The following is a 14,717-nucleotide window of genomic DNA, read 5'->3' as shown; positions in this document are numbered from 1 at the left end:
GTGCTGAGACGTGGGTGGCTGTAACTCACCCAGAAACAGTCCCAGGGATGTGGAGACCTTTCCAGTTTTTTAGCTGCACACTGGGACTGGAATGACACAGAAATAGTTGTTGTTGTGTTTGCCATTTTTTTTTGTCCTGGAAGTTTAGTTGGCAGGGTAGGACTAATGAAGGGACTACAGCTGTGCCTGCCAGCCCTGCTCCCCGCCTCTACCATTAGCATCAACATTCAGATGGTCAGTTCTGCATTCTCCAGCTCAGCAAGCTCTAGATGAGCCAGAGAAATAAAGACGTTCTTACTTAAATGAGTATAGAGCTCCTGAAGTATTTTATATTCGTTCTTTCCCATGAACAGCAAGAAGAATCTTTAGGGACTTCAGAATGGTCTGAGAAAATAAAATAAAAGAGGTGTTAGTTGTTATGGTTTTTTTTTCATTAAGTTAGTATCCAGATTAAGTATTTGCATTTGCATCTGAAATTTTAAGAAATATTTGATGTTTAAAAAAATCTATTTCTACCATTAGCTTCTTAATTCACATTTCCACATTAGTACTCCAAGTGCCTACAGCAGGCTTTCTTTGATGAAAATTTGCAGAGAACAATTTATATTGAAAATTATTATTTAATACCCATGATTTTACTTTTAAAGCTGCTCTTGCAGTCTGCATTTTATCACACTTTTATTTCCAGAGTCTGGGAAGGATGTCAAGGGCTCCCATCCTCAGGAAGGAGAGCAGTTGCATCTGTAGAGCTTCATCAGGCCTTTGCACAAACTTTAAAATCTTCCTTGTTCTTTTAAATTTCTCTGTTACTTCATTGTCCTCATACAGTGCAGTATCTAAGAATGGTATTTTTCTTTAATAGTAGCAGCTGGTCTACCAGCTTCTCCCACCCCCTGCCCAGCTCACAGTCCTCATGGAATTGTCCTCCCCCATAAAGGTCAATGGCCACAGAGGGCAGGAGGAGGCAGAGATAGCAGAATTTTGAAACTGAGAGCCATCACATTGCATTTTATGGATTTAAATCGACTCTGCCATCTTTTCTCTTTTTCTTCCTATGTGCCCATCTGAAGATTTTAAGGATGCAATTGATGCTACATAGACAGTTTAAATTTTAAGTCCTAATTTTCGCTCCAAAACAGTATCTTCTTGACTTGAATTCAGCAATTGTGTTCCCCAATAAGTCACACTTGGTTGGAGGTAGAGGCTGCACCTCCCTTGCGTGTACAGTGCACGTCATGCCTGCCCAGCAGGGAGCTCAGCCATCAACCCTCTGGTAGCCCAAACCACTGTGCTCCTCGTGCCTCTATTTTTGATGGGCAAATCCCTGCTTGAAAATCCCCAAGTCCGGGGGCAACCTGCCTTTGAGCTGAATGTTTACAGACCTGTTCATTGATCATGTTCTATCAGTGCAGGAAAGACTTGTAGGCACATCAGGGCTAAAATGGGGACTGAAGCCTTCTTACCCCCTCCACTCGGTAAAGCTGCAGCTGGTACCTACAACAGGTTTTTGTCCAGGCCCTGAATGATCTTCCTTTGCACTTTTTCCTTTGTGCTTCACATTAGAGTTCCCTGTTACCTTGCCCCTTTGCTACTCCAAAAAAGCAGTTCTCCGTTCAACTGAAAGGACACGGGTTTATTGATCATTATCTTTTTTCCTAATTTACAAATTTTGAGATGAATCTTGGAAAGTCATTCAAGAAAGCATCAAAAGTTCCAGACTTCACTTGTCTGTCTCTTTTTTTTCCTTTTTTTCTGCAAAGCATGCTACTAGCACATATGAGATGCTGGCAAGAAAGCAAGTTTAAGGCTCTAACGTAATTGAAGGACTTTAAATAGAAGGTCATTGAAGAATTGAGAAACTCTCCTTGTACATATTTCGCAGCAAGGAGAAAGCTAAAATTACAGTAGTTTACAAAGTGGTCTTTAAAAACGCTGTATTACTCTAATTCTCTACCCTTCCTGAAAGAACTAAAGAATCATTCTGTACCTCAGGCTTCTTGGAAAACTGCACTCAAATGTCCTCCGTTCTCCCTTCAAATTAACTGTTTTAATGATTCATGAGTCCTCAAAAATTATTACAATAGGAACGGTTTGTCAAGAGCAAAACAAACACTTTGCAAACATTTGAGCATTTACTGTTTCCTAGATTCTTTCCAAGAAATGGACTTTTAGCCCATGTTATGGGGTTGTTGCAAATTTACTGTTGTCTCCCCTGATATTATTTAGCTATGCTTCTCACTTGCTTACTCCAGGAACGGATTTCTTTCTCCACCAGTTGTGCCGGGCCTCCGACAAAGGGAGGAGAAAGGTTGGGTGCAGGAAGAGCAACAGAGCACCCTGCTGACGCTGTAGCAAGGCTGTTCAGGTGGTTTCTTTGGATATTGTAGGAGAGGGCTGGGGAAGGGCCACACTGTGAGGGCAAACACCATGACGGAGTCCAGCATCTGCCCATGGAAATGGCAAAATTAAAAGCAGCATTAGGGTGAAACAGGAATTATTTAGGTTGGGTGTTTCTGGTAGATTATAGCCAAAAGTGGCTTGAGTTGCTAAATTGGAGTTCTGGTCCAAAGGAAAAAAAATAAAACTGATCTTGAGCTTCTTGAGCCAAGGATACTCTCGGCTGTTCTTCATGCAGGCTTACAACATCTAAGTGAGAGTTTACTTCATGTTCTTGACTGAAAATTGCAGAATAATGTTTTTTCTTTTCTTGAAACAATTAAACAATTTTGTTTTCAATCAGATACTGGAAATATAAGGGTAGCACAGGTCTTTCCTGTGTGTCAACTCATTTCTAATTAAGCCAGGGTGTGATTTCTACCTGTGGGAGGCATAGGTACAGAGGCTGGGACAACTCTGTCTTGGACTTTTCCCTTGGACAGCCAATTGTGAGAAAATGCAGGTTTTGATGTATCACAACAAAACCATTTTACTGGTGTATATCAGCTTTGCAGAGCACTTCATATTTTTTGTTCTCATTTTCGTCTGTACTGCTATGCTTCTTTCTTGTCATCCTTTAATTTTGGCAGGGGGCTTATATGTCGACATTTACCTTTAGGTCTAAAGCTGTTGCTTCTCTGTAGGAGATGACATTCATTCTCCTTTTTTCCCCAATGTCAGAATTATCATTACTGTATTCTTTTAATTGCAAATGTTGAATGCCCACCTCTGTTTTCTCAGCAGCTCAGTTCATAGCCATCACAAAGCCAGAGCACCTTTCTCTTTCACGAGTTTTAATTTAATTAACAGTAAGACACACAAATTGGATTTGAAAAAAAATAAATGAGAATTAAACAGAACACCAGATGGCTGTGTAAATCCTATTTAATAGAGAGCTGGAACAGGAACTTTTCTCATAACTGTATTATTAATAATTAACATATGGAGGATGCTCTGAACAGAATACTCATGGCTGCATTAGATTATAATTTTTCACTGCATTGTGGTCAACGCAACTTTGAGGTCACGCATTGAGATCACGTGACTCAGATACTCAAGGGCATGAGAAGTCCTAGCTCTCGTCAACGGCTGCAACAACCTGTGCTCCCCTTCACGTGCTCAGAGGAGGCGGTTTTACCCTGCACAATATCTTGTGCACGAAATGCCTTCCAGGGGCCTTCTCATTATTCAATGGAGCCCCACTTGCAGCATTTCCACCCCCCACGAGAGCTAGAGAAGTCCCTGAATGGGCAAAAGAACCAGCCCTGCTCGAGACAGCTCTGCCCCTCAAAATGTGCAGTAACGGACACTGCCCCAAACTGGGGCAGAGCTCAGCTAGCACATCCTTAGGAAGGTTAGCTGGAAAAACTTGGTGTTTGCAAGAGAAGCAAAGAAAATAAACTGGAGGGCAGAGGGCAGGAGAAGCCCAGGGTCAATGAGAAGTTCTGAAATTCCTTCCTTTGGAGAGCGAGGAGTATATCTGTGCCACATGCCGTGGTGGGTAGCGAGCTCTGTGTGCTCTCAGTTTGCAGTTATCCTGCAAATCCCTGCAATGCCATGCCCTGGGGAGGGACCGCTGCAGGGGAAAGGCGGAGAGGGCATGGGGGCACACCACCCACTGCCTCGCACACAGCCTGTGCATTAGCCTTAACACGAATGGAAAACTACATTTCAACAACCCAAATGAAATGTTTCAGCTCCACGGCTTTCAGAGCCGTGTAGGTCATGGAAAATCTCTCTTGCGGCTCTTTGTCCTTTTTTGGAAGGAAATTAAGTTTAGGAATTTCCCATGGGATGAACATTGATCTTCCTGTACCCCAATGGTTGTACCATGCACAGCTATGGCTTGAGGCAGGACAGGGTTATGTTTTACCATCAAAATGTGAAGCCTCAAGGAGGAGAACTCCTCAAGAAAAAAGGCTTTCAGGAAGTTGGCTTTTTACTTTTTTTTTCTGTAATCCCTGGTTAATTTTTTTCCCACTCTTTAGTTTCAGGAATATTTAACTGAGGTCTTGTGGCATCATTGATGGCTTGGACTGTGGTGGTGGGAAGAAAAGTGTCTCTCGTTTCCATCACTGGAGAACGAGTCGATACTGTACAAATGTAATTTAATATCTATGTGAACAGTAGAATCACTGTGGTCATTCTGGGCTCTTAAGCTTATCCATGCAATTTTTCTTTTTACATTTTTAATTGCATATTATAGACATTTTGTCAGAGATTGGAAAGGGAAGGAGTTACTTCCCTTCCTCACAGAACGTATTTCTATATCTCTGAGTATTTCATTAGCAAGGTTCCTTCCTCCCACTAAAATCTGTGGTTCTGATTATTTCCTTTTGCCCAGATGTTTTAATTTCTTTTCTTTTCCAAGATGAATCTCATTTTGTTATTTCCTGCCCATACATCCATCCTCTCAAGGCTTGAATGAATCATTTCTCCATCCTGAGTGGTGTTTGCAATATTCCTGATTTACTGTAATATGCAGAGTTAATTATTTTCATTTGCAAAAGTGCCATAGGGTCTTAGATGTCCATCAAGACGTTGACAAGAGAGCACAGGAACACATCAAACTCATTGCATGGATGTCCATCACAGATGGAAGGACTTAAAATTACCTTTATTAATAATAAAATTCTCTTAGAAAAGAGCAATTAATATGGTCTGCTATAAACCTGACCTTAGTTGCCCCCAATTTTGGCTTCATCTATCTCCCCGCAGGCAGTAGATCTGCTAATGTGCATTTTGGATGTAAAGTCAGATGGGGATGAGCACAACCCCTCAAAAAAAAAAAAAAGATTCAGTATTTCAAGTTACTGAGGGAATTTTCCTAAGTGGTGTTCAAATTCAGATGTCTGCATAGATACAGACCCGGGGTGTGGCTCTCCTATGTGAGATTCTTGTCACACACCTGTAGATGTCTACATTTGAGTACATTTGAGTACATTTGAGTTTTTGGGACTCTATACCTCATGGTGAGAGGAGTCTCATCCTATGAGTGAGTTTTCCTCTCCATCAGCTCTGCTGGGAGTGAAGCCGTCTACACTGGAGGCATCTGAGTTTGAGCACCAGCCCAGCCTTTCCTCACCATGTAGCCAAGGGAAAATAGTTCACTGACTCTCCTGGGGCAGGAAGAGGCTATAGCATTTTAAATTACTCCTTCTGTGCCCACTGTGGTGGGTTTTTTTAGACACCAAAGGGAGCTTGTTGTTTGGTAGCTTTTTATTGTGGCATGTTTTCAGATGAATAATTAAATAATAAGGATTTCCAAGTGGTTTTGATTCTGCACAGATATGAAAACCCTGGAATGTTAGAGGCTGGGACTTCCAATTCATTTGCTTGTTTTTGGATAAATAATTCAGTGATAAGATTTATTCATACATGTAAAAAGAGGAGAAACCAGACATTAGCAATATATCTTTTCAGAAAACATGCAGCCTACTAGAATATGAAACTGAAGTTTTCTCAAGAGCCAACCACCTTATTCACTACCCTATAGAAGAATGAAAAGAGCCTCTATCCTTGTCTCAGGGAAGTGAAATTATAAAGAAACTTTAGGCAGAACAAGGTTAAACTGAACCAATTAAAGAATTTGTGTAAACTCTACATTTTCTAGTTATACACCTCAGGTATATCAGACTTAATTTTATATCACAGGAATTGAAAATGTAACAGAACAACAAAAAAAATCCCCCTCCATTCCTTCCACTACTAAGAAGATTAATTTTATGTTTTCACTCAGCACTGGAGAGCATTTCTGTCAATGAGCGAATTGCATTTGAAATGGTCCTGGCAGTTTTATTTACCCCATTATTTTTGTTTTCTATTCAACTAATTTGTTTTTATTGGGTTTTATTTTGTGCCTGTTCACCATTCTGGTGCCTGGTCAAATCCTGTTTCCATCCACGTTGCTCACACTAAGGGGACCACGCCGTCTTCTTTACAGAGCTGTGCCACGGGGGTGGTTTTGGGCAATTACACAAGCATTGGGATGCTGGGATGACCTTCCCTGCCTTGGTTCTGTCTTCTTGTCACCTTTGCAAACTGAGATCCCGATCCTGTTAATGTACTCACTGGTTTAGCAGAGAGCAGAAAATCTATCCCAAACAACATGCTTGCTTTTATAGAGCAGACTGAGTCACAGGAAAGAGATGTGGTTGTAAACTGTAGCTGTGCTAAGGTTTTAAGTGTTCAAAATCAGAATTTTAGATTAGATAACTCAGGTTAACCAGCAAGTGGATCCAGATATTGGATTTCCATAAAAGTGGGGAATATGTGAGTATCTTGGGATTTGATGCAAGCAAGTATTTCCCCACTGCTAAGTGGCTCTAATAAGAAAGATACTTTGGTTCAGAAAGGCGCATGTGAAATGTTTTAAGAAAGGTATAATTTATTACTAAAACCATAATAAATACTTCTGGGTTTATACCTCAAAAGTAACTCAGAGGCTGAGGTTGCACAATTTGTTGGTTTTTTTGGGTTTGGTTTTTTTTTTCCTGATAATTCCAGCTCATCTGGGCTCTGCCTACAAATATAAATCTTTTCCCTTTGCTACCGGGTTTATAAACACTGATGTTAGACTCCAGATATCAGGTCTGAATATTCACCAAGACTGTCATAAAGTTCATCTATGGCATGAGCAAGAACCTCATGAATATTTGTGTGATGCCATTAGACAGTCAAATGAACCCCAGGGACAGAGGGAAAGCTGCAGAAATCCTCAGGGCAGGGACCTTTCCTTGCTTCGTGTTCTCTGTGTCTGTCTGCAGCAGCTGCAATATCTCAGAGGACTTTTTCTCAGGCAGTGCTTGTTTTTATGCAATGGTCAGATCCCATTGAAACGAGTCTTGATCAGTTACTTTTTTTTTCATCCAAGTTGAACAGGGTTCTGTGAAATTCTTTTTTGCGTCTGGATGAAGGAATTTGGATCTGTTGATTTACTCTCCCTTGTAAGGTTACTCTGGTGCAAAATGTTTTAAAAAGTGGGCCTGTGGCCATGGGTAGAATTTAACTATAATTAGAGCAGGTCTCTTTTGTGAAAAGGTCACAGTCTCACAGCAGGGGTAATTGGATTGGAACTTTAGTTATTATTTTTAATTCATAAATAATAGGACAAGTGGTGTTCTATTTCTTTCTTAAACTTTCTACAGTTTTACTTCCACCTCTTATCAGGCACAACAGCAAACAGTGAGCCAAGTTCCAGCCGTATTTACCCTCTGACAACCTCATTTGTCATAGTTTAATAGCACAAGCACCGGCTAAAGGCAGTTTTTTTCTGACTCTGGATCATGAAATAAATATATTGTATCCCATCTGCTTCTGTTAGTAGTTTCTTCAAAACAAAGCGCTCTCTGTTCACTTGGAGGTTCACAGAACAGAGTACAAGGTGAAGATAAGAAAAGGTATATGCATATGTTGGCCTTTTCCTGTACTGTATATTTCCTAGCAAGCTTCAGTAATTTCCACTGAGCTCTGTTGTCTCCCGCTCTGCGTCGGATGAAACGACTCTGCAAGTAGGTGGGTCTTTTACCAGATCAAAAAACTGTTCTGACATGTTTTCCATTTTTTTTTCAAGTTGTTGGTTTTGTTTTTTTTTTTCCCCCAAAATATATGTTTCTGTTGAAGAAAAGTATTTTATTTGGTATAAATCCAGACCCTTTATTTAGCCTTAGAGTCTTAAAAACGCTTAAAATATCAAAGGAAACTTCAAAAGTGAAAAGTGGTTTAAAAGCAAAGAAATTATGTTTTGTTTTAATATTTTCATTGCCTTTTTTTCTGCCATGTGCATGTGGGCATATGTTTACCCTTTAATTCTTCTGATCCTCTTTGGTGAAATGGCAGTATATTTTTTACCCTTCAGGGGAAGAGCAGTAATATCCTGCTTCGACCTTTCCCTGAGTTTCTGCCACCCCGTCGATGTTTGCTGATACTCCCACAGCATCTTCAGCAACCCACTGAAAAAGGATGATTTCATATCTCCTTTGATGAAGGCTTCACTGGGAGAAACATGACATTGCCTACACAGAAACGGAGATGGGCAAGCCCAGCTTTCCATCCCTCCCTGCCTCTGGTCTTGCTCAAGCACAGCACCGCTGCCGAGCGAATGCCAACTCACCTTCCAGACCAGGACTGGCTTTGGTCCTGCTGGGAACACCGGCACGGCAAGCTCAGCTCAGGCTGTGTTCGTCCATGAGGTGTGTCATGAAGTCTTCTTAAGAATACATACTTTCATCTCTTCAGAGCACACATGTGTGGTTCAGATCCCACCCGGTTTTTCCAACGTGTGGATCCCTGCAGGAGCGCTGCTCCTGGTGACATCCCCAGCAAAACGGGAAAAGCCATGTATACAATCCACTTAACGCCCCCTCATTTTCCATTGTAATTCAGAGGCACAGGGTGATGATTGACTCAAATGAGTCATCAAAATGATTTTGGCATTTTCGCTAGGATCTCCGGCATTTGAAGCATTACGCACCCAGCCGGGGGTTCCTGTGAGCAGGTGCTGCAGCCTAAAACGTGTTAATCACCGTAGGCTTGTAGAAGCGATGAGCCACATCAAAAGACAAGTGTTTAATAATGAACCCAGAAAGGTTGTTTGAAGGGCACGAATGCAGCTACATGATGGGAAGAAAAATGGCTCACCCCTGCCCCTGCCAGTGTCTCTTGACATTACCAATGTTCTCCTGAAAATCTATTTATGCAGTCCTTTTCTAGCCCTCACTCGCCGATTAAACACACCGCTGCTCACCTGAATGGCAGCTTTTGTTTGCTGAGGTTTGCCAGCGTTTGTTATAAGGCTTACAGTGACGGGGCAAGCTGGAGAGGACACGACGAGTATCTCTGTGAAAGCAGGACTTTGAAGTCACAAGTTTGCGTTGCTAGTTCTGACATGCAGGTTTTTAAAGTGTTTTCACTGGTTCACTGATGAGTTTTTCCTTCCTACCTCAGCCCCTGGCTTTCTAGCGTAGGGTGCATTAGCAAAGCAAGGTGATCCTGTCTGAGTCGTTAATTCTTTTGCCTCAGTGGTACATTTCGGCATTCGTAAGGGAATTAGAGTTATTTCAGTAATGAAAGAGATACAGTTTTTTTTTCTGCACGATTAATTCCAATCATCTGAGGCTGACCTCTGCCTTTTACCTGTCTTGCCATAACTTTCCTTATTTCCGCTGACAGCATTTTTCTGTCCAAGATAGATATCTTTTTCTTTTTTTTTTCTTTTTTTTTTTTTCTTTTTTTCCTGTTTGATGTGTGAGCATTGTCTGACACTCTCAAGAATTTCTTGGGGTTTTTGTTGCCTGGCTGTAGCTTATCTGTTATGTGCCACAGGATGAAAGAGGTGCCTTTCAGGCAGGGACCATGGGGTGTTCTGGATAGGGGGTTTCAACAGTGCCTAACCACTGACAGTTTGGACGACCGCAGTGCTAATGCTGACCAGCAGTGACCGGGGTCCCCAACACAGGCTCTTTCTCTGTCCAACATAACAGAAAATAAAAAATGAAAGTCTCTCTATTACAGTGTTTTCTATCAGAAGTAACTTCCTATACAGTTACAGAGATATAAATGTACTTTATTGTCTGCGTGGTGAAACTCATGCATTTTTGAACAAGTACGCTGAGGAAAAATTCTCACTCTGTTATGAGAGCTGTAAAGTGCTTTCCCAGAATGCATATACATGATAAGCTATGAGAAAGAGCTGTCATACATCAAATTAGATAGCAATGTGGAAAAGTTACCATTCAATGTGGTATCCACAGTGGTCTCTAAAACATTCTCTTTATTTCTGTGTGTAAAACAGTTCCTTTGGGCCTTTTCAATTCCCACTGAAGGCTTTGAGAGATTTTTTCCATATTCTAGACAAATATTCATCTCACTCATTTAACCCCCTGTAGCACAGAACAGTGGCTTTTGGAGCTGTCAATACTTTCCTGTGTCTTTCAGTGGCTCTCAAAAACGTCACTTTGGCAGCTTCATTATTTGAGATTGATGTGTGATTTTTTTTTTTTTTTTAACTTAAAAAAATGTGTAACTAGTAGGCTGGAGGGAAGTACAATTTTCTTCGTAAATCAGAGAGGTATGCATGGTATAAGGAAAAACCATCGCTATCTACTGTGCCATGGGACCAGAAAAAACCACTGCGGTTTCTGAATGCAGAAGCACTAGAAAACATTTTGCTCGAGCTCCCAGATCCTGATGCATTATCTTTATCAGCTTGGAGGGGACTCACTCTGCCCATGAGATAAAGCATTTAATGTTTTTAAATGGCTCTTTTTGGACCCATGCAACCCCCTCCACTGCCAGTGCTTCCATTTCAATCAGCGATATCTTGCCCTTCTGCACAGCCCTGGCCACACCGGTCTTGCGGCAATGCTTTCTGCCTTTCTCTTCTTCTGGGATGCAGCACGGGAGCAGCCAGAGTTTGCCCCTAAAAGCCTCCTAGCCTTGTTTTCCAGTACTGAAAAAAGGGAAATAGCATTTAGCGGGAACTTTGAAAAAGCACTGCAGCGTTTAGGCCTCTGAAATTCAATATACCACATCACCATTTCTCATTACACTTTGAAGCATTCTGTGTTGAAGCTTTTGTCTCAAACTGTTCTTTTTGTGCCTGTGACACTAAGCAAAGCATTAGTGTAATCTTTAACTTGGTGTCAGCACCCATTCCCAGAGAAGAGAGAAAGCTAAATAGCTCTGTAATGTCTTTGATGAGATCTAAGATCCGTTTCTGAAATTTTGATAGAGAGAGGGTTAGCATTGTCCAAGGGTCACTGTGTATTTCATTAATATCTGATGGAGCAAACCTAATGAAAAACCGTACTGCTTGCTGTAAGCAAATAATGGATCAAAACTCATTCGTGCTCTTATCTTTCTTACCCTGACCTTATTTTTCCCTCATTTTTGTAATAACCAAAGATGAACACCATCAAGGCTCTACGGCATGCTGCCAATCTTTATTGCCTTGTACAAAATAAATTGTTCCAATGAACTGAGGTTTATGGCAATTCCTTCTCAATTTTCCTATATTTGTATTTTTATGGTAGCCGTTCCCAGACAGAGTGAAACAATGAAGAGATTAAAATGTCTGACGGACTCTCTGAAATGCCAACCAGAAAAAGTCTTTGACTGTCTCATTGCCAAGGACAACTCAATTTCTTTGTCTGAATCAGTTCTCATAACGCGGTGGACCATTACAAGACCAGGAGGAAGCCTGGCTGTTGCTTTGGCCCTTCATCTCAGAAGTCTGCACATCTACCAGTGTAATTTTCCTTTCCACGAGTTGCTACAATTGCTATTGAATTCATCATATCGGAAAATAAAATTTACAAAGGGAATCAATTCTCTGCCTAGCTTCCTTCCACTTCATCTTTCTGTCCATTTGCCAGAATGATAAAAAGCCCTAGCAGCATTAGCACAAACACAAACCCTGAGCATTAGGAAGTGCCTCCTTGCAATGCTGCTGTCATCACCTTAACCCTAAACTTTACATGCTCAGAATGACTAGGACTAATGATTTATAGATTACCTTTTTTGAAAGCTTTCTTTTTTTGAAAGCAGCTTTAAAGAAAGCATTTTGAAATGCTGATATTTTCAGGAAAAAATTCTAAAGACAAAAGAGGTTAAAGGTATCTATCAAATTTCTTCACTCTGATTTATTTTTTCAGTGGAAGGGGTAAAGTCTTATTTTCTATTTTCTTCTCTTTGAAAAATGCAGGCCCTAAAGCCTAACTCATCTGAAGAAACACATTCTAACTAGCTGGTAACATGCTGTTGAAGAAGGAAATGCACTATTCCACAGCAATCTTAATTACTGTGCAACTGTATTTCATTCTGCACTAGCAATAAACCGATCATTTAAACTGACAGTAACGGTTTTGTTATTATGCAAACATCTAGAAAAGAGTCTATTAAATTCCCAATTTGATCATCATTTCATAGTAGTGAAGGTGAAAGCACAGTTAGAATTTTCTCTACTTCTCAGTGCCAATAAAACTACAGACTAGGGCTGAAATCCCCCAGCTGGTTGCAGCTGAAAGGGCTGAAGCAGGGCAACGGGGCAGCTGCAGCGGTGGTCCACCTCCACCCTGCCAGCCAGGGGCAACAGCGGCCACGAAGCCGCTAGGAGCCTCTGCTTTCCTCCTCTCGTTCTCTCTCTACCCCCTTCATCCTCCCCCTCACCTCCAGAAAGTTCTGCTTTTTGAAATAGTGGAAGGTTTTACATTTCCCTCCTAAGAACATTTATTCACCCACAAAACTCATAAATGAAACACTCAGTTCTGTTAATGCAATCAGCTACATTAGCAACGTATTTATTTTTCATCTTTTCTTTCAGTTATTTTGTCTGTTAATTATCTTTCTTTGTGATTAAAGATAGTCACATTCTAAATTCAATCACCCTGAAGAACAATATGAAATAAAGAAGTTTAATCTTTTATTATAAAACTCTTCCGTGAGATCCAGTGGTGCTGTAATTTTACCATTAAGAAATTGCCCTTTTCAGTTGTCTGCTGCTTGCCTTTTCTTTTTCTTCCGAACAATAAACTGAAGAAGCGTCTCAGTTACAGGATACAAAACATGTACTTTCTGTACCAGAGCAGCACAGCTTTTCCTTCTGCTTTTAAATTTGTCTTTTTGTCCGATCAGTAAAGAATGAACTGTCATTTTTTGAAAGGTAATCTGAGAGAAAGCATTTAAAGTAGTAAAATACCAGCCAGACCTCTTATAGTTTACAGGAGAAGGAGAACCATGCGGAATAGTTCACTTTGGGTCCGTAAGCAGTGAATAGAACAATGTAATATTAGTGCTGTGTTGAGCTCCTCTTTCAATGGCCTATGTCTTTAGCAAGTTATCAGAGCTTTTTTCAGCTTGACATCAAAGTGCCTCTCTGTGCCTTTTCTGAATCTTGATGTAGACTGTCTCAGATGTAAATGCTGACCCCACAGAGGCACTTTGTCAGTGCTGGCCACTGATGGATGTTGGGTTTTGGCCTAGACGGTCTGCTGTCTAACAAAACTTTTATCTAGAGAAGACAAGAAGCAGAAGTGAAACATGTTCTGCCAGTACCTGGAGATTTCGGGTGCCTGGTTTTCAGTTTTCTGTTTGTGACACCATAAGCTATGTTAGACAACAAAGACGTGCCCCATCTTGTTCCACTGGCAAGTTTAGCAGGTTATTCACTGAAATCTCACCCTCTTCAGACAATGCTACTGATATTCTATTTCTGTTTCTCTTACAGTTTGTTGCTCACCCCAACTGCCAGCAGCAATTGCTCACCATGTGGTATGAAAACCTCTCAGGCTTACGGCAGCAATCTATAGCTGTGAAGTTCTTGGCTGTCTTTGGGGTCTCCATTGGCCTGCCCTTCCTTGCCATAGCCTACTGGATCGCTCCCTGCAGCAAGGTACAAACTCATTAAGGTGCATGTTTTTTATGGTCATTTCTATCCAAGGCCTGGAATGAAGTCACATATTTTTCTGTAATGCCATGCTATCCTCTAAGACTGCCCCAGAGGAGAGCAAGTGTGAGGTGCTGCTTGATATACACAAACGGAGCTATTAGGCATGGTTTGAGGTTCATCTTTAAACGTAATAAAGGTGGGGTTATTGGGGAAGGAAACACTGAGACAGTGGATGACAAGAAAAGAATAGGAACAAGAAATGGATAGGAGATAACAACATGGGAGTGGGGTGAAGAAAGAATGGAAGAACTACCAAAATGGGGAATAACTAAAGGAGAAGTTCTTTGTTGCCCTTTTAGTTAATTCTGAGGTTTAAACTTTTGTTCCTTTTATGTACTTTTTGTTGCGGATTCCTCCCTTCTTCAGGGCTTCTCTCTTCCCTTTCCTTCTTCTTTCTGATTTGTGTTTTTAGTTAGCGGAGCATTATTACAGCACATGTGCCTGAAACTCTGGCAAGCCCCAGGGGACTGCTTAGTGCTGCAGAGACGACTAGACTTAATCACACAATCTTTATGGTTTTGAGGGAAAAGATGATGAAACTTGGAAAACTGCCATGTACCTAAATACGGCTGTGCTATGTCTCACAGCATCAGATGGAGCAGGAGGGTTTTGCCAAGACCTAGAGGTCAAAGGACCAGAGCCAACCGTTAGCTTAGGTAAAAGCTTGAGTTTTCTGTGGTATGAAATCTGTAGTGAGGTTTCCATCCTGAAAGAGTCTGCTCAAGCAAGTGGAGATAAATAGGTGTGTGGCTGAGTGATAAATAGCTTTTTCACTACTTTTGCCACAGAAGAAATGGGTGGCAGGGAAGAAGATCATTTCACATTCAGCAACAGC

The 14,717-nt window shown here is 41.1% G+C and overlaps 1 protein-coding gene across 1 annotated transcript in view; it reads left to right on the top strand.

The window, feature by feature from the left end:
- TRPC7 (transient receptor potential cation channel, subfamily C, member 7) overlaps positions 1-14,717 on the top strand; it is a 71,307-nt gene that overhangs the window by 25,914 nt on the left and 30,676 nt on the right. Inside the window, exon 3 of the mRNA XM_009575726.1 lies at positions 13,661-13,825. Coding sequence (XP_009574021.1) covers positions 13,661-13,825 — 165 coding nt within the window. The remainder of the gene's footprint in view (positions 1-13,660; positions 13,826-14,717) is intronic.

The sequence above is a fragment of the Fulmarus glacialis genome, unplaced genomic scaffold (assembly GCF_000690835.1).
Source record: "Fulmarus glacialis isolate BGI_N327 unplaced genomic scaffold, ASM69083v1 scaffold20754, whole genome shotgun sequence".
Classification (NCBI taxonomy): domain Eukaryota; kingdom Metazoa; phylum Chordata; class Aves; order Procellariiformes; family Procellariidae; genus Fulmarus; species Fulmarus glacialis.
This window is presented reverse-complemented; position numbering and strand designations above follow the sequence as displayed.